This window comes from Symsagittifera roscoffensis, chromosome 1 (assembly GCF_963678635.1).
Source record: "Symsagittifera roscoffensis chromosome 1, txSymRosc1.1, whole genome shotgun sequence".
NCBI classification, from domain to species: Eukaryota; Metazoa; Xenacoelomorpha; order Acoela; family Convolutidae; genus Symsagittifera; species Symsagittifera roscoffensis.
Window position 1 is genome coordinate 67,948,720 of NC_087062.1, and position 26,813 is coordinate 67,975,532.

Here is a 26,813-nt window from a genome sequence, read left to right on the forward strand (position 1 = left end):
GACTTGGTTAGATGGATGGATGGATGGCTAGATGGATGGACGACTGGTTGTTATCTGGTTGAACTAATTGCTTGACGATTGAATAGCTGGTTGGATAAGGGGTCGACTGATGGCAGGGTCGTTGAATGGATGGCTAAATGGATGGATGGCTTGATAAATGGAAAGCTTGATGAATCGATGGCTGGATGGCTCAATAGCTGGATAGCTTAATGCCTTTATTGATAATTGGATTATATGGCTGGTTGAATCACCTGATGAGATAATGTCTTGATGGATGAAGAGATGGCTGACTTTTTGGATTGATGAATGGCTAGATGGATCAATTTATGAATGGCTATATGAAGGGACGATTTAGCAATAATTGGCTTGATGCCTAAACGAATAAATGACTTGGTTGGAGGCATTTTTTTTGCGCTTGATGTACGTACCCATATATCGTTGTGTCGATATGGCAAGATCGATGGATAGCTTCATGGATAAATTATTGAATTGATAGGTGACTGGTTGGTTGATTGCTTGTTGGATGGAGGGATTGATGAATCATTCTATGGATGACTTGATGGATGGATGGTTAGATTGATGGATGGCTTGGTGGATCGTTGGTTGGATTGATGGACCGCTAAATTGAAGAATAGCTAGATAGATGGATGGCTAGATGGATTGATATTTTGCTGAAAGTATCAAAGGATCGATGGCTGGATGAATGGCTCGATATTAAGCTGGTTGGATGTCTAATAACTGACAAGATCTGAGCAGTTACGTCTGGAGTTCTGCAAATTCTGAGAGTAACTTAACAGCATGCCATCGGAGGGTCGATAACCTCAAAAATGCATTTTTTATAACTTTCAAAAAAAGAACGTCAAATTTCGGAAGCTAAAAAAGGTTAAAGTATGAATAATTATAAGTATGAAGGCAATATCTGCAATTGCTTACAGTAAACTGACACCAGCACAACAAAGTGTTGACGATTAAAAACAATTTGAGGATTTTTTTATTTTTTAAAAGTTTTGAAAAGTAAAGAAAAAATTATATCTGAAAAACCGAAGGGCTTTGAGCAGTGGTTAACTAAAAGCAAAACTTAAAACTGCTGAGATTTCTTCGACAGCACCCCACACTGGTGTTGAGTATTTCAAACTCAGCGAAATGTTTTAAATCTAACTTTGAAAATCATTTAAAAAACGACTTATCTCAGAAACTATTATGTTTTGAGCAGTCATTTTTAGAGTCCAGATTTGCGCTCTCTGAATGTACTCTGGTAGCACCCCGCCATAAAATTAAGAAAACAAGTATCAATTTTTTTCAGAACACAAAAAGTTTTTTTAAGCAAAAAAAAGAATTTAGCAATCAAATTTGGAGGGCACAATTGGATCCTAATATTGTACCCGAAGAGCACCCCACCACAGGGTTGAGAATTTGAATTTTTGTAAGTACTTCAAAAATCTAAATTTTTTGACAGAAAAATGTGTAAAATAAAATCTCGGAAACCAGGATTCCAGCAGTGAAATTAAAGTCCAGACTTATAACCCCAGAGTTTATCTTGAAATCAATGGGTTTCAACAAAAAAAGTGAAAAATCATGGAAAACGGCATATCTCGACAATTATAAGCTTTTAGAAAGTCTTATTTGGAGGCAAGTTTCAAAACCCCTGAGTGTACCCTGCGAACTTCCAAGGTGAAGATTTTGAAATCTATGTTTCTTTGAAAACTTTTCAAGAAATCATAAAAACGTATTATCTCAGACAATAAAAAAATTTAGGTATTCATAATTGGAGCCCAATTTCGCAACCCCTAGGACAATCCATCATAGCACTCCATCATAGGGTTATTTCCCACTAGATGAAGTAAACGCTGAAATGAAACACGACCGTTACTTGATGTATAGATGGTTTAATCCATTCTTCACACTACAATATACCGGGCTACCCTCCTCCTTCACTTCAAAACTGGCATCAATGCTACAACCTCACAATCGGACATTTCAAATGAGCTAGCATTCAGAAGCTGAAAAATCGAAAAATTTCTTGTTAAAATTCATTTGTTAAACACGCAAAAATTAATACGCTTAAACATGAGGATATACGCGCCACACGCATTTGAATATAGTAGAGATATATATATATATATAGATAGACAGATTTACGTTTTTTTTTTCGCGCCAATTGAGCTTTCGAAAATGAAGAGCGTGATTTTGCCATCCTTTTAGCACTTTGAACCCAGAGGCAAAGCTTAGCTTTGCAAACACTAGCGAGAACACGACAAAAACAATTAGGACATTTGGAACAAAAAAGCATTAGCAACGACAAAAAGTGAAAATAAGTCTCGAATTAGTGGAGAGTCGACTACGTCTCATCCGGGATTCGAACCTGCGACTTAGAGATTACGAGTCTCACAAACTTCCCACTCGGCCACGGACGCTAATTCAATCACAAACACTGGCCAAAAAAGCAGAACAGAGATGCTATGCAATTTCCAATGCTACAAGGAAACTTCCAAATAAGTGAAAACTTTTGTTGCGTGTTAGGCCGTTAAAAAGAAGGTTCGTACTAACGCTAGCAAGTGTAAAAAAGGAAACTGAATTGAAAAAGTACATAGAAGCGTTTATATGTAAGAATACACTTGTGTACTTACTACAGCAATCTATAACTTTTTCAGAATCCGACAGTCGAAAAATTGCCAACGAAAACAAGGAAAACGAAAAAAAAAAGAGACTAAATTATTTCTTGAGAAACTTCACTTTTCAATAGTTAAAGTTTTATTTCGCTGGGAAATCTGAAAATTAAATTCCACTTTTGAAATTAGAAGTCAATGAGTTTTTTTACCTTTTCACTTTTGCTGCTGAATAGTTGATTTTTCCTTTTTAAAAAAATGATAACTGGTGGACAAAAATAAACGCAGATTCTAGATTTTCTATGTAAATTTTGGACAACATTTCCTTCGAAGTTCAGTAAAATTTTTGCATTGACCGAGAGAAAATGACCAGAGCTACCATCTGTAAAAGTATCAATATTTGGTTTCAATGACTTACGAATGTAATCCGGGTCTTAAAATGCCAGTTTTCTTCATCTGCGCTAAATTTTGCATCGCAGTGAAATCTTTCTTGATTAAGCGGAGTAAAAATTTTTTTCATGCAACGTGAAACATTCTTAGCGAGAAAATGGATACAGTCAGTGTGAAATTTTTACTAGACTTAGATGTTTGTTACTTATTAATGCGAATAAAAAGCTTAGTGCAGATGAGGAAAACTACATTTTCAGACCCGGATGACATTGGTAAATCATTGAAACCAAATATTGATTCTTTCACAAATGTAGATCTGATCATTTGCTCTCGGTCTATGTAAAAATTTTACTGAATTTCGAAGGAAATGTTATCCCATACGAACATTGAAAAGAGGCATTTTACAGAATAAAATCCTGAATTTGCGCTTAATTTTGTCCACTAGTGTAAGAGTCTGAACAGCGTTCATAGACTCGAAATTTTACTTTTTATTCCACTGAGATACAGGTTGTTCGTTTTTTTTTTGCTGCGCCACTTTCGCAATTAGAGAGCTCAATTTCCCTTCCGTCTATCAAATGAAATTTGAATTGAACTTTAGAAAAAATCAAAAGTCGAACTGCAAGATAAAATATGGAGTGAGAACAAACTTTAGACTTTTTCCTGAAAAAACAACAGCAAAAATCTACCTTTAAAGACGACTTCATTATGTTGATTGTTACTTTAGGAATGTGAAAAAAACAACATGACATATATAAGTGTTCTCACTTCGTTCTTGACACACAATCAAGGTAATATAAAAAAAAACTTTTCGTTCAGATGTAATTTCGGTTGCAAAAGATATTTAGAATTCTTTCTCGGTTTCGAAAAACTTCTCAGAACAATTTGCGGTAGAGGCGTGATTGCGGTGAGTCGCTCCTGACCTGATTTTTAATATGGAACAGTCAATTCAACTTCCTGGATTGCTCAGATTTTTGCTTTGTTCTACATTTATCGCATAGAAGTAAATCCAAAGAAGTAAAAGGCAATAGTAAAAAGAAGCGAGCAAATGATTTGGCAAAAAGTGATTACATTCCACTCCACTATCTCGCGCTTAAAACTTCATAATTGGTTTCCTTAAAACGCAAGATATTAAATTATATTTTGAAGCGCATGCCTAGGCTGACACCGAGCCACAGGATCTTTGCAATGAAAAGTACGAATTATATTTGGAAAAACATGTTTGGCACGCCGCGCATTAGTAATAAGTCTGCTCTGATAAAAAATTGCAATCTTGATTAATCGCCTCAGCTACGACTGAGAATAGCAAAAAGTAAGCGATCTGAAACTTTTTGTTCCCATGAATCCCTCAGATTCCAGGAAATGCTTCTTTCCGGTAAGGAGAGTTGAGCGCATGAACTATGTTCAGTAGATTTTCCAAGGAAAACAAAACAACTTGCCACTCTACTTTGAATGAGATCCATGTCTTTGTAAAGTAAAACATTGATTAGAATCTATGTACACTAAATTTACAACTACTTTACAATTATTAATTTACACTATTTATATTTCTATTTCTATAACTTCACTCAAAGACATTCTTTTGACAACAGAACGTAAACCTTCGCATTTGCCAAAACTTTCGGACAGAATGCAGTAAAAAGTATTCGACTGACAAAGAAAAAAAATCACGCCCAATTAAACACCAAGACAGAAACATCTGACGTTTTATTTTTCGAATAGCCCGATTGTTATAGCACATTTTTTCTATTAACTCTTTTCACAACTATTTTGAGGGTCGTCATTAGGTGTCTATGGGTTCGAATTCGAACCCAGGATTGTTCGCCACTCCCATAGTTTCGTCATAGAACTGCTGGAGCTGAAATTTGACGACCTGTTGTCTCGATAGGAAGTAGAGAGCAAACAGACCGAATATTATTTGAGTCACCACAAATAACAGCAGAATGATGTTGACGACACAGTCCAACGGAAGCACATCCATGTCTGGCAGCACTAAGACGATTAGAGTCAAGGGAAGCTGGAGAGTTGTAGTCAGCAGCCAAGATCCTGCCAATTCTGGCACCTATGATACGAAAAAAATCAGAGAACGTATTTTAAAGTAGAGTAATTGTTAAAATGTCATGAACCTCACCAAAACAACTATAAAGTCCACTATGCTTGACATTACTCTACGGATGTCTTTTGAATACAAGCATAGTTTTACGCTCAAACTAAAAATTCAAAAGCTTACGGAACGTTTAAATGGACCATACACAGCACAAACATCGAAGTAAAAGTTGGTTATGTGCGGCATACAAATTTCTTTTACAAAATGTCTTTATATTTCACAAAGTCGAAATAAAAGAAAACGACCCCAGAATTTCTTGAGATAAATATGACACCTTCGAAAACAAGTCTTTTTAATGAAAACATGATGTAAACACCAGACTCGAAAGGAGGCAAAATATATTAAATTTGACTGGTATATTGAAGGTTCTGCAGCAAAAAGTACCGAAAAAGCGTCCTAAGAAGCTGACTGTTTTCTTACAATTCAAGTAACCTCTATGATTTTCCGGATTATTTATTCTGTTAGCATCTGTCAGAAAAACAGTAACTCTGCAAAGCTTTCAATTTCATGTCAAATTACAAATTTTTAAATTGACCAAGCATCCACGAAAGCAAAAAATATTTGCTAAAACTCATGAAATATGTGATCTGCACGAATACAGTCGATCGAAAAGCCAAAAGCAACAAAGTTTTGAAACAAAGTTGTTACGCGAACTAGGAAAAACTTATTAAACTTTTATGCTTTTTTCAATTTTGTTAAGGAAGGTATGGGGGGTTGGTTTAGACTTTTCCCAGAAGATTTCATGCACGAACTCAATCACTACAATATAACACCAAGAAATATTAAAAGAAAATAAAACTTCCCGAAATTAAGCCGTCGAAATTAAAGCCAACCCTTTAGCGCCGGAACAGAAAAAATACTCTTAGAATACTTTTAACAGCCACCAAAACCCATTCCTAGCATGCAACTACTACTATACACTACAATAATCATGATATTATTACAATGATAGCCACTTCTTCCATTTGGAAAGCAAAGTAGTTTACGGAAAAAAAGTCTAGTACCCGGTTGCAACACCCTTGCTTATCACAAGGGTAATAAAACATGCATGCTTAGTATTTTCAAATATCGTTGCACTTCGGTGCATTTTTATATCTCTCCTGTAATTTTGACTCTTTTGGGATTTTCTTTCGAGGGCACGTAATCAAAAGCGCAATTTAAAGACGCTGCCCTCATAAAATTATTATACTGCTCTCAAAAGTCAATTTTAACTATATGAGGACTAGTGCGCACTCCGAATCCTAAACTAAACGCCCCCCCCCCCCACGAAAGTAGCAAAAAAGCTGTTAAAACTTTGTTGAAACTTGTCGTGGGTAAAAATTCATGTATAGCAGAAAAGTCCCGTTGTCTGCCTCCCCTTTCCATCTTCAGATTTAAAAATTTCTTCAAAAAAGGAAACAGAAATGACCTGTTCTTGTAGATTGCCCACGTATCCCAAGTACAGTCTGACTACTTCGAGCAGCGTCATGAACACAAGACAGGCCAGGAGAAGAATCTGATAGATGGCTGAGAGGTCGTCGAACTTCAGGGCCAACATGACAAAGTTGGACGTGGCCCAGAAGGGGAAAAAGTAGGCATTGAAGTAGAGAGATATCTGGAATGGGGTACTGCTCGCTAGCTGGTTGCTCATCTGGATAATGTGTTTGTCCATTGGATCCACTTTGCCATGGTAAGGGAACATGCTTTGTGTTAACATTACCATAGCTTGTCTCGCCGTTTGAGGCATTGCCGCTGAGCTTGCTGCTTGCATAGTTTGTAGGAGACAAATGTATGATGATTATACACAAAGTGGACAAATTTGCATACCAGCTCTGAAATATCATCTAAATATTTGAAAGCACTCAACAGACTGAAGACACTCAGTATGCCAAATTAACCATCTTAAACAGAGGCGAAGCATAGCTTCGCAACACTTGCGATACAACGAAAATCGAAATAAAATACAAAGAAGACAAGACAAGACGGAAGTCGAAACATTTTAACAAAACATTTGTCACAAAATATATTCAAAAACACCCTTAGAATGCATTTGAGGGGAGTTTGCCTTCCTTCTCACATATGAAACGAACTCAACTTGAAAATAAATCAAAAGTCAAACTGCAAAAATCAAATCTGAGCATGAGCAACTTTCACGCAGAGGCGATGTATCAAAAAAATGATTGAAAATTGTTGAAATTATTAACTTTCAATAAAAAAAATAGATCAAGCTGTAGCACTTCGAATTTCAAAAACTGCTCATGACTAGCACTTTGTTTAAAGCCCAACCCGTTCAAAGAAAACAGGATGGACCCGATATTGGGGCAAACACCGTTAAGCCGAAAATAAAACTGTTGTCATAAAAAGTTTTAAGCTCTCAAATTTTGAAACTGCAAGTTTATACGACCAAACCCCCCCCCCCCCACAAGAGCATAGGAAAAAATTTTGCATTCGAAACAGCGCAATATAAGATGACTACGATGATATCACATTAGTAGAAAAAAATTGATGGAAAAATAGAAAAGAATAATACTTTTCAAATACTTTTACAAATTACAAAACAATCTTCAATTAAAGTATATTTTAAAAATTAAAATAAAACCATTCTCTATAAATTAGGCTGCTAATACGCGTTTTAAGTCAAAAAATTGCATTAGAAAAAAACCGAAAAGAGCCGACGGATATTTGGACAAAAGCTACCAATCCGAAAAAAAATTCTTTTGTTTAAAAAAATTAATAGTACCTATGATGACTACAAGGTCATTTTATTTGAAGTTTCAAGAAGCTGGGCATATCAGCCCAGCAGTAACTGTAACAATTGAAAGTAACTGCTGCACTTTCAAGTAACTGCAGCAGTATTTTGTTAAAGTTGTCAACGGGGAAAAAGTCTAGTTCTCAATTACAAGTACACTTGCTCTCGCAAGTGAAATAAGCTCGGATTGCATGAAAATCATCTGAATAGTATTCACAATTTTTTCAAATTGAACATCCGTTAATTCATATTTTTCATTTTCACAAACTCTTTGTAAAAAGAAACTTATTACTTCTGGAACTCTTAGAACGCTCTGAATTAATTTCATATTCACTTTCTTGCACATCACTTTCCTTAACAACTAAAAACCGAAATTATTTCAACGTTTTTTATTTCAGTTATCACCAGCCTTCCTTATATTCAGGCGACTAAGATTGAGTTATTGATATATTGCTGAACCAGTCCCAATTTGGCATCAAGTTACAATTTACCACTGCCATCTTGCAACCTATACTTCACTTTAGCTGGCAGCCGGAAATCAACTTACTCTTTCGTTCAACTCTACTATCGCAGGCGCCCTGACAAACAACAAGTACACAAATCAAAATAACAAACAGCCAACAGACCAATTGAAAGGAGTCAATAAATATTCAAGTAAATATTCAAGTATTCAAATAATCAAGTAAACATAAAATATTGATTTTAAAAAAAATCAAAACCAATTGAAAGGAGTCAATAAATTTTCAAGTAAATATTCAAGTATTCAAATAATCAAGTAAACATAAAATATTGATTTTAAAAATCAAAAAAAATCAAAAATTGAAAATAGATTGCTTGGAAGCTTGAAATATAGCCAACTGACATTTGTAAAAGAGTAATGAACCAAAGACAATTTTTTCATGAATTTGACCCAATATGAGAAAATTGGATCAATACGTAGAGATTTTACTTCGCTCGAAATCTGATAATTAAATTCTACTTTCGAAACTAGAAGTCGATCACGTTTTTTGTGACCTTTACACTTTTGCTGTTCGATATTGGAGTTAGCTTTCCTTCTAACAATGAAAATGCACTGAACTTTAAAAGAAATCACAAGTCCAACCACTAAAAATAAAAATTAAGGTGAACACTAAGACTTTCCTAAAAAATATATCACCAAGACCTGTATAAGAATCTTCATTACGTTCACTACTCTTAACAACTTATGACTGACTTATGAAGACTAGATTGAAAGGTAAATTTTTCATTCCAGTGGAAATCTGAAAATTAAAGTCCACTTTCGTACCTAGAAGCCGATCACGTTTGACGTCACCTTTAAACTATGATAGAGAAGCTTGCCTTCCTTTTTAACAAATGAAATCAAAATTGAGCGTGAATAAATTTTTTGACTTTCCAGAAAAAAATAACACCCTATAAAACAGTCTTCGCTACGCTCATCGACTTTTAATCAGCCACAGCTGCTTGCTGGCTCTCGTTAAAACTCATAATTTTCTAAAAATGTAGTATTTTTAACTATAATTTTGACATTTCAACAAATTTATCAACTCAATGTGGGGTCTATATAAATATATATGCGACTATCTGAAGGTCCTTTCATGAAGGTTAAAATTATAAACACAGAAGCATGAATGGTACAGTAGCTCAACTCATTTATTTTATTGACTAAATTAAAGCAACATCTGACGATTCACCAAAACACATCAAGTCGCCTTAAATGGTCATACTGTTCCGGAAGTTTTGCTTACAGCTATCTTAAATAGCTTTTTTGATCAAGTTTTAACTAAGCTTGAAGGATCATTTAAATGCCGGTTAAAGACAGACAACCATTACATCGCCAAGATACGGTTAAAAATGTCAAAGAACAAGGTAAATAGACAGCAATTCAAGTTAAAAAAATGTGAACTTATTTATACCGAAATTCAACCTATTTATGCCGAATTTATACCACTCACACCGAAGTTAACCGATTTCAAATACCAATAGACATAGTTTTCAGGTGGTTCTGAAAACTCAAATCAATTTTGAAATTAAGAAGGAAAGAGAATATTTTGGCTTCATTTCCTTGTTGTCAAAAGAGCGTTCTTTGTGGTCTAGTTAGAAAGTAAATTCAAAAACGAGGTTCAAATCATATCTAATAAGGAAAATCTTTTATGACCAAATATTCTTTACTGAATATATTTTTTTCATTAACACTCAAAACTTAGCAGTCAATTTTGGTAAAAGCACAACGAAATTGATAAAAACAAGTTAACCGGTAAATATCCATTAAACTAAATTCAGAACTTCGAATCCTTCAGAATATAGAAAAATACTTCAAAATATTGGTAGATATGAACGTTTTTGCAATTGAGAATTGGAGACAATTACTAATTAATTTAAACTGTAAAGTCGAAGTTTTGTATAGCATATGAAGTTAAGAGATGGATAGAATAATTCATCAAGATCTGAACAATGTATATATGCTTTTCCGATCGATTGATTTTCCCTATTTTTTTTAAATCGCTTAGATATCTATTTTGAATTACCTTATTTTAACAATACAAACCAAATTATTCTGATACACAAGCAATCCTTTTATCAAGAGTACAGTTCATTAGATTTTAATGCTCAGTTTCAGTCTTCAAAGATCGTTTCAAATAAAAAGTTGTTTATTTGAGTAAAGAAGAGCTAGAAAAAGCACAATAAAGATACAATTACATTTCATTTGCGACAGTCAAAACTACAATCCGATTTTTATTCCTTCTTTTTAAGCACCAATGCCGCTTCGTGGTAAGCACCAATGCTGCTTTAGGATTTGGTAATTCGCATTAATTTTCTGTTTTCAAGTATACAGTGACAGGGTAAATATTGAAATTTCTTCGGCTGATGTTCGTAAAAAGGAGGCGAGGAATGCTCACTTGTTCTTCGAGTGAGCAATTAGCCAGTTGAGGGTGATGTCGATGTTGATTTTGTCTTTGCACGAGATCGAGTAGCAGGCCACTTCTCGGTCGGCAATCGAGTTCAGTTCGAATCTCTCTACCAGTTGCTCTTGTGTCAGAGAATCTGGCAGGTCCTTTTTATTGCCCAGAACCAGCAAGGGGATGCCCTGAAGACATCAAACAATCACGTAGCTAGGTGAAAGACATGCACATGAACAAACATGAGCAGAGGTTGTACAGCAGCACTGAAAACTACTACAACCGCTGTTGCTTTATATATTTTATAACTCTCAAAAAAATGGCCTTGAAGCTCTTTAAATTTGAAGAACAATTTGCTATTGGATCCTTTTTGATGATATCAACCAGATTTAAGGAATCAGGACCAATAAGTAAATTTTTTATTTCGCTGGAAAATCTGAAAATTGATTTTTCGAAACTAGAATTCGATCATTTTCGTGACCTTTACACTTTTGCTGTTCGATTGTAGATTTAGCCTTCCATTTACACAGAGACGAAGCTGCGCTTCGCAAGCACTTGCGAGAGCACGATCAAAAGCAGCTCTATCAAGTGAAATAAGAAAAAGTAGAAACAAGCCTCGGATCAGCAAAAACTCGGCTATGTGTAGGATTCGAATCTGCGACCTACTGCAATCAAGAGATTTTGAGTCTCATGCATTATCCACTCAGCCACGCAAGCTAAACCACCGACAAACAATAGTCACGAATAAAGTAGCTAAATATGCTAATAATAGCAAAAGCCATTCAGCATAAGTGACACCAAATACAAATAGATGCAATTTTGCAAGAAATAATTTGGAATATAACTGAAGGCATCCACACTAAATTGGCATGTGACAAATCGCAAAGCATAAAGCCACATTATGTATAAATTATTCATTAAAAAAAAAACGAGATATAATGAGTTAGAAAATTTCTGAAACCGAGTTTTCATTATTATTGTTGTTTGACACAAATCACTTCTTTCGGTTCATTAATTATCTCAGCAATTAAAAATGCATCAACAATTAAATTATTACTATTCGAATGTCAAAGCACATGCTATGAAAAAGCTGTAAAGGCGCCCCAAAAAGTGCACTAATATTTTTGACTTAGTTTCGAAAAAAGAAAGCTTGTACTAATACACTCGCTTCGCAAGTGTAAACAAAGGAAATGAATTGAACTTAAAAAGAAACAAGTAGCACAGAATATTCCGATCAGTCTTAGAAAATACAAAAAAAAAGTTTTTTTTTAACTTGGTGTCATTTTTTCGGCATGTTGTGATAACAAAGATCTGAACGAAAAAAAAATTTAGGCATATTTGAGAGTCATAAAAAATAGGTCAATTGGAAAACAGTTTTTGAAGAAAAATTACTAGAAAAACGAGAGAAAAAATGAAAGTTTTGAGGAAACTGTTGAATTTTCAAGTTTTTGATTCCCGAAATTGGGCTAAAAACTCCACACACTACCATTACCTGAGTATAACTAAGATTTCACGGCTTAAATTAAGCCTAAATCAGCTATCGAAAGCCTACACTGTCAACTTATTAGCTCGAAATTAGACCAAAAATCGCAAACCGGTTTTTTCTCAACAATGTGAAAAAATTTTCAAAATCTTTTAATGTCGTTCGAATCACGACTGAAAGGGCTTTAATTTGATATATCACTCGACCCATTCCGATAATTGTTTGTCGTACCTGATTTTGCATAAAAACAAAAAAAACCAATACACCATACAAAGTTGCTCCCCATTTTCAATGGTTGGAACAATTAAAAGTGAAACCGCTTAAAAGTAAAAGAGCTTGAACATATTTTAATCTTTCGTAAAAAACGGAAAAAACATATCACGACCTATATAAGAGTCTAAATTACGTTCATTGACTCTTAGACAATTTATGTTCAACATTTTTTCGATAAAATTAACCCAATTTGAGAAAAATTTATCAATAGGAAAATGTTTCATTCCGCTGGGAAATCTGAATATAAATTCCACTTTCGAAACTTAAGAGTCGGTCACGTTTTTCCTGGCCCTTACACTTTTGATAGTGGAGTTTGCCTTCCTTTGAACAAGCCGAGTTAAATCAAAAGCATCTGCCACCTATTATAATATATCACCAGACTTGTTTTGGAAAAAATTCAAAAATTTGAACTTAAAGCTGCTTGAATTTACAATCATTTAATTTGATTTGATTCGATACAGGTATAGCTTTGCAAGTTAGCAGACAGAAAACGTAACGAAAGCCACGAAACTGAAAAAAGAGAAAATTTTCGAACTATAGCTACGTATCTCTCGTATGATGTTCAAGAAAAACAAGTCGAGAAACACTAGTCGAGAATGTTGATATCATGCAATAAATAAAAAACCAAATTGAGAAAATGGGACGACCAATGAGCAAGTTACAAACTCCGAAACTTTTTCAGCTGTCTATATTCTTGATCAATTATTGCAAGTAAAAAAAAATTGTTTTCAATGCATCATTTCAGATTATGAAAATAAATCCAACCATTTCTGGAAGTAAGCGTTCATTTAGCGGCATGCACTTGAAGCAAAAAATAGTGAAATTTTTAAATAACGCATTCCTAGAAGCAGCTTATGAAATGCAATATGCTCACACAGGCGAAGTGATAATTCACATTACTTGCTACCCTGAAACATGTGTCATTGTTAAAAATAATGAAAAGCTGCATAAAGGCTAAAAACTATGTATGCTTCAGCCAAATTGAATCAGCAGCTTTTAACAGTGGAGATTCGAAAGAAGGAAACAACTAATTAATTAATAATCGTTCACAAAAAAATCATAATCATAAGGCAAATCTGCGAAGGAATCTACCATGTTTTCACCAAGATCTGGGCGTTGTCTTGTTACCTGCAATTGTGGCTTCTCCAGCAAGGCTTGAAGTTCACTCTTGCTGCTGTCCAGCTTTTCAGTGTCTGCTGCATCCACCATGTAAACTATGCAATTTACTCCTCTGCAGTACCTCTCCCACATGTTTCTGAAGCGAGGCTGGCCTCCAATGTCCCACACTTTGATCACCACGTTACCCTTGGATACCTAAAGAGAAGCGCAAAATATTTTAGCATCCATATATCATGCTTGAAGAAAAACATATCCAGTACCGCTATTACACTTTTTTTTACAAGAACTTGAGAACTAAAGTCATAGAAATTTTTTTCTATGACTTTAGGTTCGCGAAAAAAGAGCAAACGGAAAAAAATTTTCAGTCTAAACTCAATTGAATCAAAAAAATCAAAACCGTTCTTTGAAAAGTCGAACTCAGCATAAACGTTCGACGAGGCTGTTCTTCGCCGTTATCTTTTAGCATACCAACATTATATTATGTTTAATAAAATGTCTAATATAATGTTTGATATAATGTCTTCGCCGTTATCTTTTAGCATACCAACATTTTATTATGTTTATTTTGTTTAATCTACTGGCTCATTGATTAAAACAATCACCTAATAAGAATATTCACAGAAGAATTACACTCAACATTCACAAATTTATAAGAGACGAAGTGCAACTTGCGACCGCTTGTGGCAAAAAAAATATCACGAAGCTAGCCAAAAAAATAGTACGAAAGCCTCAGAATCAAAAAACCGGAAAAAATCGCCGAACAATTCCAGTTCAATTGCTGCAGCGGAAAGATGCTGAGAAAGACCTTTTCCAGTCCTAAATATGCACTGAAACCCAAAATTTAACAAGGGTAACTAAGCAGACAATTCTCGTGTAGACGACAGTTGAGCCGGAAAGAATGAGCTCAAGTTTTACCCCCACCTGAGCACAAGCGATTTTAATTAATAAGAGACAACTAAACAGATGCAATACACCCCGCAACCAATTAAGCCAAACAAAATTGAAGAAAAAAACATAATAAGCCAGAAACGAAATACAAAATTTAGGAGCTAGTTAACATAAAACAAAATAAATTCGAATAGAACGACAATTTAAAATGGAGACCTGCTCAAAAAACATCTCTTTGCCAGACATTCTATCAGAAAAGATATGCTGCTTCCCCAAATAATCTGCCTCTATCCGATTTGTTGCGCCGAATAATTTTAGTTGTTAACAAAAAAAGTGTCCTAATTCCGATTTGAAAACGCTTGCTTATTGTGAGCCTCTCAAACAGAGATTTGAAAACGCTTGCTTATTTCAGTCTCTCAAACAGAGATTGAATAAGGGAGCAAAGACAAACAGAATGCAAATGTAGCCAACAAGCATGGACAAGAACACAAGAAAACCTGTAAAAACTATCGTTTTATAAGGAAAAACTTCCATTTTCCAAATACAGATTATTGTAGAATTTTAAGGCTCGTTGAATTTGATGGATAAAAATCATCTAAATTGAAAAAAAAAATACATTAGTAGGTGCTTTTCACGACTGTCCTAGTGTCTGGACTACTTTTTCGTTCAAAAATTGAATTTTCCGAAAAAACCAACACACAACAATGAAAACACCGAGTCGAAGTTGCACTTCGCATACACAAGCAAAAATATGACCGATAACGCTACTGAGAAAAACTGAATGAGCAAAATTTTGAGTCTAGAAAGTTTCTTAAGTGACGCACGTCAATTATGACGCATAAGCAGTACCAGTCAATTTGAAAAAAAAAAGAAATTTACCAACTCACGTCTCTCAATTTATAGAGCAGTCTATGGAGCAGTAATTACATGAAAAAAATTTGACATTTTTTTTAATTTGAGATTTTTTGTGAAAATCAACTCCCCACAAGCCATCATATTAAGTACAAAGTGATAATATTTGCTGTTAGTAACAAATCAATTCTGGCAAATAAGCTTCCTTCAACCACTTTGGAACGATTTCTATGAGGGATTAAATCTGCGCTTACGCGTTAATAGCGCGCAATATAACGCGCGTCAATTAACCCAAATTCGCCAAAATGGCCATTTTTAAACCGCCATAACTTTACGAAAAATAATCACAGGTGAAACATGGTTCCAAACTTAAGCTCACGACAACAATACCTTTTGAATGACATTTAAAAAATCCTGTCAAAAATGGCTAGTTATTAAGTCAAATTTGTGTGAAAAAACCACCCCGAGCACAAATATTCCGTTTCTTTCGTTACAACAGTCGAAACAATATTAGTCTGAGTTAAACTCTATAGCATTGGCTGTACTTAATAGCTAGTTATTGTTCAAAATTAACACTTTCAAAATGAAGACATTTTTATCGCGACAAAATTTGCGTCGCAGCAATATTTGCGACTTAGGTTGGAAAAAAAGATAGTTCATACTATAACACAAGCATTGCTTGTGTGAATACAAAACGATATAATGTGGGGCTAGTGACACAACAGTTCGATCGTTTTTTTTTTGCGTTGATCAAGTTTTTTTTTGCAGGATATTTCAGCTAGCTTACTTCGCCACGATACACGCGTCAATAGAAAACTGGATAAAATTCGCGCATTAAGTATCCGAATTTGGCTAATTCAGTAAGTATCAAATTCGGATTAAATTCGGTCGCTCGGAATTAAACTAACACTAGCTTTAAAAAAGCTACAACGGATGCTATTAAATTGCGTGTGGTTTGAAATAAACCCAAAATGCCACCAAATGAGCGCTTTTATTTGCGACTTAACTTGGAAAAAAAAGTTCCTTCGAAGCTAGAGATAAAAAAAAACTCAAAATGGTTATATCAAGTCAAAGATATTTGAAATGCTAAGATGCACAGAATACGCATGTACTAGTAAATTTGCTGCTAACAGAGGCTTCCAGAAAATGAGTCGATCAAGTCCTGCGAACAAATAATTTACGGGAAAAACTCTGGTACCCGGTTACAATGCACTTTCTATCGCAAGTGTAATCAATACAGATTCTCGGAAAAGGACATCACTTGCGATACAGCACAAGCAAAAGTAGAAAAACAAACAAAAAACTAAGTCTACCAAAACTTTTGTATGTCTCGATACAAGTTGATTCTAGGCAAACATGCAGAGCAAAATATTTGAATATCAAATTAGCAACGGAGGAACCAAACTTAAGAAGCTGAAACAAAGCTGACCTTCATTGAGAAGACACCAGTTGAGCTAAAAAAATGTTATTGTAAAAGCCCCCTGAAACTACAATGAACAAAACTTGTAATGGGAACAAAAGTTCTGTGATGTTACAGCTAAGCCGAAAAAACTTTTAGCCGACAAACGAAAGTTGGCAACTCAATTTTGAACCGGAATAGCAAAAAAAGGCCCGTCCGGTACTCATTCCCACACCCTAGAGTGCCAATGCAACCACGTTACCTCTAGGCAAAGTATAAACCTGGAATTTGTTAAGGTTCAGTTCAATAAAAACACATCTTCAGTATGTTTCCGCGCCATAATTGAAAACTGTGGCAATATCTGAAACTGCGTGTCTCGATTTATTCCCAAAGTTTCTCTATGTAATATGTAGCTGTTGCTTATCTACCACATAATAAAGCAAGTCAGAAAAGCAAAAAAAATATTTGTAAAAAAAATTTTACGAAAAAAGTCTAGTTCCCCATTACAAGACACTTGCTCTCGCAAGTGTAAAACTCAAGCGATCAAATGGGAACCATGTTTTAGGGCCTGCATATTTTTTCCAGAAAAAATTTTATATTAAGGGACCTGAATACTTTGCGATAGTTGTAAAGCGACTGTATCGTATGAAAATTGAATTAATGATGATTTAGTTATAATAAATTGCGGGTAAAGGAAATCAATAAGTTATGGGAACACTAACATGCGTTTTTAATTGAGTTTACATATGAACAAATTATCTTGCCATTTAAAACATGCTTTGTTTGCTCCAACAGGACCCAACTAATACACTTGTACCTTCCAAACAATTAAGGCAATATATATGGTTCAATCTGCATAGTTGCAACAGGGTTGATAGGCTGACTAGATGCGGCTATCGTTCTCTTTACGGCTTGTAGAGTTTGGAGAGCAGCATTCTGGGTGTTCTGATAATGATTGAATACTTGATCGTATTCTGCATCACCGGTGATAGCGTCAAGCAGCTCGTGATCAGCAGTTAAGGATTGAGCCAAGCAATGCTCAAGTTCGGTTGTTTCATCGCTCAACTCGTCTTGGTTACAATTGAGGCTAGCACAAAGGTCGCTGACTTGAGAAACTAGCCGTTTCAGAACTAGCAAACAGTTTCTTTGAGCTCGTTTAAGCTTCTCCATAGCTGATGGAGTTTGTCTCTCTGTAGTAGGCTTAGTCAGAGTGCTTACTTTCCTTAGGTTATGGAGCGGACCAGAAGGAAAACTTCGCGATAGCTGGAAAGCGACTGTATCGTATGAAAAATGAATTGATGATGATTTAGTTACAATAAATGGCGGGTAAATGAAATCATCAAGTTATGGAGAAAACTAACATGCGTTTTTAATTGAGTTTACATGTGAACAAATTATCTTGCGATTTAAATCATGCTTTGTTTGCTCCAATATTGCCACCCCCGTTGGTCTATGATCAATTTTTTCACATTTCAGATGGAGATAAAATTTGGATGCAGTAAAAAGAAGGCGGGTGTGAAGGTGTCGAAGGTGAATTGGGAGTGTCGGGCGGTCCTCAGGCGGATGGAGTAGTTTGATGCAGCCCCTGATCCTGTGGCGAAGAAAAGGAGTCGAATCGGAAGGATGGGTTTGAAAGAACGAGGACGAGGAGTTGAATGACTGACCATTTTTTAAAAATATTGTTTATGATCTGTTTGTTTGAATAATATATTGTTTTTATCTCTCATCGTCTTTCATCGGAAATTTCCGCAATCTTCATATCGGTCGTGTACTACGCTACCCATTTCCATTCCATTGATGGAGTGAGTGGCGCACTGTCTTTGACATCATCCGAGCTCGTTGTGATCGGTCTTTAGTTGACTATAGCTTCTATCTGACAAAGTACTGTGTACATCTCATCAAGTTTAAGTTTTTCTTCATTGCCTATTGTCTTGTGATAGAGTAGTTTCATTGATTCAACAGTAGCTTTCCATAGCCCTCTGAAGCTTGGAGCCCTTGCAGGTATAGTAGTCCAATTGATACCTAAGTCTCGAACATGATCAGGGAGACTGTCTATCTTGTGTCTATCCTGTATAAGTCTCTTCACTTTAATCAGCTCGTTGAGTAATTCGATGTAGTTGATTCCATTATCGGAGAAAATCTAAATCTTGGGACATTCTCGTCAAGCAATGAACTTTCTGATAACATTCAAACATTCTTCAGTGTCCAAGGCTTTTCAAATTTTCAAGTGGGTTGCTTTTGTAAAAAAAAAACAAATGAAAACTACTATGTTACACTTGAGTAGTTGATCGGCTTTCTTATACTACATTGGTCAGGCTAAGTCGATACCGACATGGAGAATGGTGGTGATGGATTGACTCTCTCTCACCAGGGTAATCTCCCATCAGCTGATTCATTGCTCAACTATAGAACATGAAGCAAGTGATGCAGTTGCCTATCATTGCTCGCGCCATCGTCTTGAATCGTACGATCCAGAAATGCTGCCGAGTGTGAGCAACAGTGGTATTCAGTAAACAGTGTAGTTGAACAATGTGACTGTGGTGGATCACAGTTCTCGAAAAATGAGGCAAGTTCACAGTTCGGAGGCAAGATCATCTGAAATTTTGCTTTCACGTTTAGCAGCTGCGAGTCGTCCACCAACTTTTAGCAATCTGTCATCGTCTACGAACGCATATAGATGAAGGAGGTTTGATGTCCGGCTAATATCTTGACCGTTTCCGATTGCTGCTCCTGAACGTCTTATACAAGAAAGTTTAGTCCTAACTTTTGAAGCTGATTACGACCGTCGGTGGTCTTCTTCAGAAGTTTCAGGGCGGACTTTCCTACGGAGGCTCAAATGCGTATAGCTTTACCAAAAAGTCCCCATCGTTCAAAATCGAAGAACTCTTCGCTCTTTTTGTCTGTCCGACGTTAAGTCCTGGTTGCTTTTACTGCTTGCATGGTTTCTTCCCCGCCAGCTGCCTGAGTGAGCAGGATGATTTCGTCGAATGAACGTTTGAGCTTGTTCTTTTCTTCATTTGCTTCGAGAATTTTTGGTTGCGATGGAATACAAACTTCAATTGTCTGCAACTAAGAGGACCCTGACCAGCTGCAAATTTTTTCATTCAGCTGCTGCTACTGGTCGCGTTGTATGATCGGCTGAGTTTCGATGAGTCAAAACGTGTTTCCACTTGTCAGCTGGTAGCATCTGTTCAACGTTGGCAATGTGGTTGGCCACAAAAGTTGATCTGATCCAAGCAAGTGCTATTGTTGAATCACTCCATGCGCTGACATCTACCGTCAATTGCAAAGTCTTGATTGACTTCAAGACACATTTCAGGAGTTTACAGCCCAGAACCATTGAACAAAGCTCAAGTCTTGGAATGCAAACTGTCTTCCTTGGTGCAAGTCGTGACTTGGCGGCTAGCAATGAAGTGTGGCTTCCTGCGTCTGAAGTTGTTCTGGCATAGATAGCTGCTCCATAAGCCATCTCTGATGCATCGCAGAAGAGATAAAGATTGACTTGCTGAAAGCTGTCCCTGGCCAAGTACCGAGATACAGCCAGGGAAGATAAGTTCGAAGCTATCCATCCAGTGTTAGAACTGGTTCGCTATATGTGCCCCAACAATATCATCCCATACCAAATCCCTGTCCCATCTTTTTTGGACTAAATCTTCGGCATTATCGTTACAGGGTCACTAGTCCAAGGTGATCAAAAACTCGTACCAAATTGCTAGCTATGATCCGGCGAGTGACTGTAGCAGTTCGAATACTTTCGGGCAAAGCTAATGAGCAGGTCTCGATCAATGTAGATGGATTTATGCGTGTCTTTCTTCTTATTTTAGCGCGATTTAGCTGACCAGAGGATCCTGTATGTGTTTTCTGCAAATTAAACAACTTTGAGTGAAACGTCCGAAAATATCTTGGGGCATGGTTGAAACGCGTTCTTGCCCTTTTTGTTGGGTTGGTTTTTGAATTTTTCAGTTTGAAAATTTCCGTCGAAGCAAATTCAGGCTCCTGTTACCTGGGCTCGATTTTTGCAAAAAATTTTCGTATGAGGCATCTGGATGATTCCTGTCAGTCGCGAGTGAAGTGTGCTGATAGCCGGTTTGCTCCCATTTTTTGATTTTTTGATCGGAAAACTTTGTTCAAAGTTGGTCACTTTTTGGGTTAAATCGACCTCGAAAATTGAAAAAACATTTTTTGATTCCAGTTCATGTGTAGTCGTGTTGGGACAAACATGGTGAATGAGACTGTCAAGCTTTGGTTGCTCTTTGCTTTTTTTTCAACTCTTTTCAAGAGTCCGGAGTTGACCAGAATGTGATTTGGTACTTCGTGAAATTTGGCATCTAAATACTTTGATCCTTGGCAAAAATCTAGGCGATTCATCAAGCATCTGCTGGGGTCTGAACGCATCAGATCCTGGTTTCCAGAGGTTCCTCTTTTCTTGTCATCTGGGGCTGAACTTAGCCACATTTTTGACTTTTTGGATTGCTTCTGGAATTGCTTCAAAATCAACACTCGAGTCCTCAGCAGGCTAGATAAGGTTTGCGGTGTCTTAGGGCAAGCCTATAGGCTTCACTGAGTCCAATTTATCCATACACTGGTACTGGAAACAATCAGAAACTGGATGCCAAACTTTGAATGAGTTTAGACGCTGTGGTCATTTTCTGCTAAGAATATATCTTTGTTTTCATGCAATTTGTCGAGTATATCGTTCATGACAACCTTGCGGTTGCTTGCTCAGTTCGGAATGTGTAGGCAGGCTTTTTCTAGAGTGTCCGTGAGACTCTGGCGGATTCTGATGGTTTGTTCCTCAGTATCTGCACCACCAATGTAGTCGTCCACGTAGAAGGACTCGCAAATTGATAGCCTTGTCTGTTCATCGTCTGTTGTGTCGGCGGTGTCTGACAAGACTCGTATGACGTGATAGCTACTTGATGCTATATCTTAGATGGCACGAGTCATCCGGTAGTTCTCAATTGATTTCTCTTCTTTTCTCCAGTAGAGCTGATGTAGATTTCTATCTTGAGGTGTAGTTGTATTTGCCTCTATATCTTGATGATGTCACCAGATAGTGCAATTTAGTAGAATCGGAACCGGACAAGGATGTTGAAGAGGCCTGGCTGCTGCTTGTGACCAACCAGTAGCCAATCATTCAACGACTTTCCATTTGAAGTTGGAGCTGATCCGCTGAAAACAGCTCTGCACTTTGTTGTTGAGTCCGACTTCCAAACTGCACGATGAAATACTTACCGACTGGCAGAAATTGATCTGACACAGGTACCTGCTCGATATGGCTAGTGTCAATCATCTCTTGGCAGAAGTCGTTAAAATGGTCCTTGGCTTCACGGTTCTGTCGAAGCTTCCTTTCATTAGAACTGAATTGCCGGAAAGCTTTGCGTGCTGAGTGACCAATATCGGGCAACCATTCATGGTTGTTTTCGTCATAGATCCCCTGTGATTTAATGATTGGCAATCTCGCCATGGCTCGTCCGTCTGGGCCATACGTCGTAGTCTGATCGAAATATCGGATACACTCAAGTTCGTTGGATGAGTGTTGGGATTCTGGAGATGAAGGAAAATTCCCAAAATCTGTCAAATGTGGATGACTGGCTGTCAAGGAAGTTGATTCCATATCATGGCGAGTGTCTTCGTGTTGTGACTGCGTGATCGGTATCAGCGACACCTGAGACTGTCCAACCAAGGATCGTGTCGGTTAGCAATATAGTTCCTTCCTTGACATTCCGTGACTTCACAATTTGTGTCTGGACGGCTTGTCTAAACAGTAGATCAATTGTGTTGGTCTTGTCGAAAGCTGGATCTGCTAAATTGTAATTGCTCACCTTTCGTAGGTCTGTGGCTGCGATTTGTGAGTTTGGATGCTCGTGATCCGTGATGTTTTCCAGCACCGCACAAGAAACTTTGAAATTGTTACCAGACTTTGGTAGAATTGTGAGACTCATTCGACCATGATTAGACAGCGTTCTTCTGGCTCACTCTAACTATGCAAACTGGAGCTTCTGTTTCTTTGATGTCAAGTCGGTGCATGGCCTGTAGGGTGATGACGTTCGTCTGAGTACATTTGTCAACGAGCTCCCTCAAGTGATGAATTCGACCGTTCTGAGATCGAACTTTGACGTTTGCCATTGCAAGAACTGTGATGGTTCCAGTTCGGTTGATTTGCAGAGCATCTATTGTCGCTGCGAGATGAGGACCCGGCTGACAAGAATTGCCATGAAGAGTTGTAAGATGCTCCTTTTGACATGTCTTGCAGTGATGTTGAAGGACCTCTGCACAGTGATTTGTCATGCCGTGATTTGTCATGCCTGTTGCTAGTCACGTAATTCTTTCTTTCTGACGTTGTCATCAATCTGTATTTCGCACAGTGCCATATTGGATGTCGCTCTCGGCAGTTTTGAACTTTACACTGTGGTAAAGAATAGCCATTCTTATGAGATCCGTTCTTTTCTGTCAAGAACATCTGCTGCTCACGCTCTGGCTTAAAGGATCTGGAATGAGATCCTTCATCCACCTCTAAAGAACTGACTCTGTTGTCTTAGAACACCATGAGTCGATCGAACTCAAAGAGCTTCAGTCCCATCGTTTGCAGTTTCCCATGCCTTCTGAGATTCAGGATCGAGATTCTCGAAGAGAAGGAAATACCATAAATCGTTATCTACTGACCGAAGTCTCATTGATGATTGAGTGTAGCTGACGAAGCTGAGACACATTCTCCGTTCGAACTGCAGTGAATCCGCGACAAAAGCTTTCGAAGGATGACTCGATCGTTTTTGTATCTCTGCTCTAGCATTTGAAGCGCTACCTCGTAGTTGCTGTCTTCAAGTTTATGATGAGCTTAGAAACATGACTCGTAACGCAACTCTTGAGATTCATCAATTTCTGAACCGGTGACAACTTGTCATTGTCATGGACAGTTGACCGAAATTGATCAATGAAGCTTAGAAAGGCAGCGAAATCGCCACTGAAGCTAGGCAGATTGATCTGAGGCAATCTTGGTGTGATCCTTGTAGGTTCAATCTGCATAGTTGCAACAGGGTTGATAGGCTGACTAGATGCGGCTATCGTTCTCTTTACGGCTTGTAGAGTTTGGAGAGCATCATTCCGGGTGTTCTGATATTGATCGAATACTTGATCGTATTCTGCATCACCGGTGATAGCGTCAAGCAGCTCGTGATCAGCAGTTGAGGATTGACTCAAGCAATGCTCAAGTTCGGTTGTTTTATCGCTCAACTCGTCTTGGTTACTATTGAGGCTAGCACAAATGTCACTGACTTGAGAAATTTGCCGTTTCAGAACTCGCAGACAGTTTCTTTAAGCTCGTTTAAGCTTCTCCATGGAGTTAGCGCTGATGGAGTTTGTCTTTCTGTAGTAGGCTTATTCAGTGTGCTTAGTTTCCTTAGGATATGGAGCGGACCAGAAGGAATATTTCGCGATAGCTGGAAAGCGACTGTATCGTATGAAAAATGAATTAATGATGATTTAGTTACAATAAATTGCGGGTAAATGAAATCAATAAGTTATGGGAAAACTAAATTTTTAATTGAGTTTACATGTGAACAAACTATCTTGCCATTTAAAAGATGCTTTGTTTGCTCCGACAGGACCCAACTAATACACTTGGTCCTTTCAAACAATTAAGGCAATATATATGGATCACTTTCAGTTTTCCATGCGAGCTCGTAGACTGTGAAGTAATCAGATCTTTTTCGAATTGGCCATGCAAAGGCAAAATTATTTAATGCCTGTCAAATGTACCTTACGCATGTTAAACCCAACGGTTGGGATTTGATCTTCCTGGAAATGACCGGAAGTCAGGACTGTAACAAATGTTGTTTTTCCACTACATTGCAAGCCGACCAATGTCATCTCCATTTCTTGTTTCCAGAACAAACCTCTGAGCCAGTCAAGAAGAGAACGAAAGAAACGAAGCATTTTGAATCTGTAATCGACATTCAGATGTAAAAGTGCTTCGCAAACACAAGCGAGAGAGCGGTAAATAGCGCTAAAGGGTAACTAAAAGAGAAATAAGGGAAAAACAAGGTACTCTTACACAGAAGCAAAACTGAGCTTCGCACCACTTGCGATTTAAAAATGATGATTGAAAGAATAAAAACTGAAAAAAAATGCATAAGCCCAAAATATCCGGAATGAAATAACAAAAAAAAACACTTTATTTGCCAGTTTGAAGTGTTTTCAAATGTAAATCAAATTTAGATAACAATTATTTTCAAATACACACAAATTTAATGGGTGCCGGACATCAAGCCGACGGGACTTCAAGCCGAATCGTAAAACAAGGGACTTCAAGCCGAAAATTTTCTCATTAAGTCATGAAATAAGGTTTATTTGAAAACTTTTTAAGAAATTTCTCAATTTCATGATCTTTATTCGGTAATTATAAGCGTTTTCATAAAATTTAAGCCTCCAAATGATGTTTAGGAAAGTTGAATAATAAAACACGGTTGAAGGTTTTTTTTGTTTATAATTTATGCATTTCAAGAAACGGCTGATATTATTAACTGATGCCAATCCTAAGTAATTCATTGTCATAAATAACGCTTATTATGGACTAAACTACCCTAATATTTTGAAAAGCAACGTACTACAGATGAAAAAATTCCCTTCGACTTGAATTACCGTCTGCTTGTTGTCCTAGACCCAAATTTAATACACTTCTCCTTAACACGATCAATTACAAATTCAGAAACTCAGGCGAATTTGGTTTCCTACTAAATTCTTATAACTCTATCCCCGCCCTGGTAGCGTTTAAAAGATCTTTTCCTTTCCGTTCCATCTTCGTTACATCATATGAATGTAAAAAAAAACACTTTAATTGCACATCGAAATTAATTTAATACACAAGTGTATGTCAAATGTTTTCTGTTTTTTTTTTCTATCAGTTCATAGAAATATCATAACATCATTAGATATACATAGTTACAATAACAATAAACAAAACAAAATCTTTCACAATTATCGATGATTACTTTTCACCTGAGAGCTTCAAGGTGGTTTTAAATATAAATGTTATTATATAAACTTGAAGCTTTTCCATGAAACTTTACCAGGAGTTGCCACAGAGGGGTCTTCTTTAAATAATAATAAATAATAATTCTTGAATTTTATCTTTGCTTTTCTGTATGTTACTATGTCTTTAAAGTTGACTTTATCATCTGTTAGTTTGTTCCAGATTATGACGGACTTTTTAAAGAAGGAATTTTCTATGTTTTGCCCATTGTATCTGTCGCCAAAATATAATTTTTTGTTTCTTGTATTAGTATCTATTTGGTGGTTATCATACTCAATGTTATAATAGGCTGGCAATAATTGATGTTGTATTTTCCAAAAGTGACATAATATTTTATAGTCCAGAAACATTGTTACTGGTAATATATTGTGTTTAAGCTTCAAGTCTGAAGGTGAGTCGTATTTTGCACGATCGCAGCAAGTTTTTACTGCCCAGCTTAACTGTTTTTCCAGAGATATCATTAGGTTAGCGGATATTCCACTTAAAAGAATTGCTGGGTAATGCAAATGACTAATTACCAGTGCATGCATTATCAAGAGTCTTGTTTTCACTGGCAATGGCTTTTTGATTGATTGAAGTGTTTTTATTCCGCATGCCATTTTCCTGAGAATATTTTTGATTTCATCTTGGAATGTGAGAAACTGATCTAAAACTACTCTCCTAGGTATTTAACATTGGTTTTTTTCTCAATTATTCTGTCATCTAGAGTTATACTATACTTTTCATCCTTTTTCCTTGAATGTTTTTTTTGCTGAAAACGATGAGTTCTGTTTTTTTTTGCATTCAATTGAAGTGAGTTTTAAAAAAATAATTTAACAACAGACTGCAATTGGTTTTGAGTGCTTTAATAGCTTTTTGTGGATCATTATTTTCACAGAATAGTAAAGTATCATCCGCATATTGAACTATTTTACATGTTTTCTCAATTTGTTTGTTGAGATCGTTAATGTAAAGATTGAATATTAGAGGGCCAAGGACAGTGCCCTGTGGGACACCCTGCTCAAGTGCAATCTAATCGGATTCGGTGTTGTTAACAATTGTTT

The 26,813-nt window shown here is 36.6% G+C and overlaps 2 protein-coding genes across 2 annotated transcripts; both read right to left on the reverse strand.

The window, feature by feature from the left end:
- Positions 1-4,428: 4,428 nt before the first annotated feature.
- LOC134856944 (transmembrane protein 17B-like) lies at positions 4,429-6,907 on the reverse strand. Its single transcript, XM_063873238.1, has 2 exons — positions 6,509-6,907; positions 4,429-5,055 (listed from the first exon to the last, which is right to left on the reverse strand). Exons 1-2 carry the CDS (start codon positions 6,848-6,850, stop codon positions 4,777-4,779), a joined length of 621 nt encoding a protein of 206 aa, XP_063729308.1. The 5' UTR covers positions 6,851-6,907; the 3' UTR covers positions 4,429-4,776.
- Positions 6,908-9,312: 2,405 nt separating this feature from the next.
- Positions 9,313-24,677, reverse strand: LOC134848101 (ADP-ribosylation factor-like protein 8B). Its single transcript, XM_063865449.1, has 3 exons — positions 24,498-24,677; positions 13,610-13,795; positions 9,313-10,913 (listed from the first exon to the last, which is right to left on the reverse strand). The coding sequence occupies exons 1-3, from the start codon at positions 24,672-24,674 to the stop codon at positions 10,722-10,724; spliced, it is 555 nt and encodes a 184-aa protein (XP_063721519.1). The 5' UTR covers positions 24,675-24,677; the 3' UTR covers positions 9,313-10,721.
- Between the last annotated feature and the right edge of the window lie 2,136 nt (positions 24,678-26,813).

Bases quoted from the DNA above. Each gene is read 5' to 3' on its own strand.
- LOC134848101 (XM_063865449.1), bottom strand. From the start codon at position 24,674: ATGCTTCGTTTCTTTCGTTCTCTTCTTGACTGGCTCAGAGGTTTGTTC. The intron at 13,796-24,497 runs GTACATTTGACA...GCTTCTCTTTAG, and splicing joins TTGGGTTTAACATGCGTAAG to GTATCCAAGGGTAACGTGGT. The intron at 10,914-13,609 runs GTAACAAGACAA...TGATGTCTTCAG, and splicing joins TGGAGAAGCCACAATTGCAG to GGCATCCCCTTGCTGGTTCT.
- LOC134856944 (XM_063873238.1), bottom strand. From the start codon at position 6,850: ATGCAAGCAGCAAGCTCAGCGGCAATGCCTCAAACGGCGAGACAAGCT. The intron at 5,056-6,508 runs GTCATTTCTGTT...TTCGTATCATAG, and splicing joins TGGGCAATCTACAAGAACAG to GTGCCAGAATTGGCAGGATC.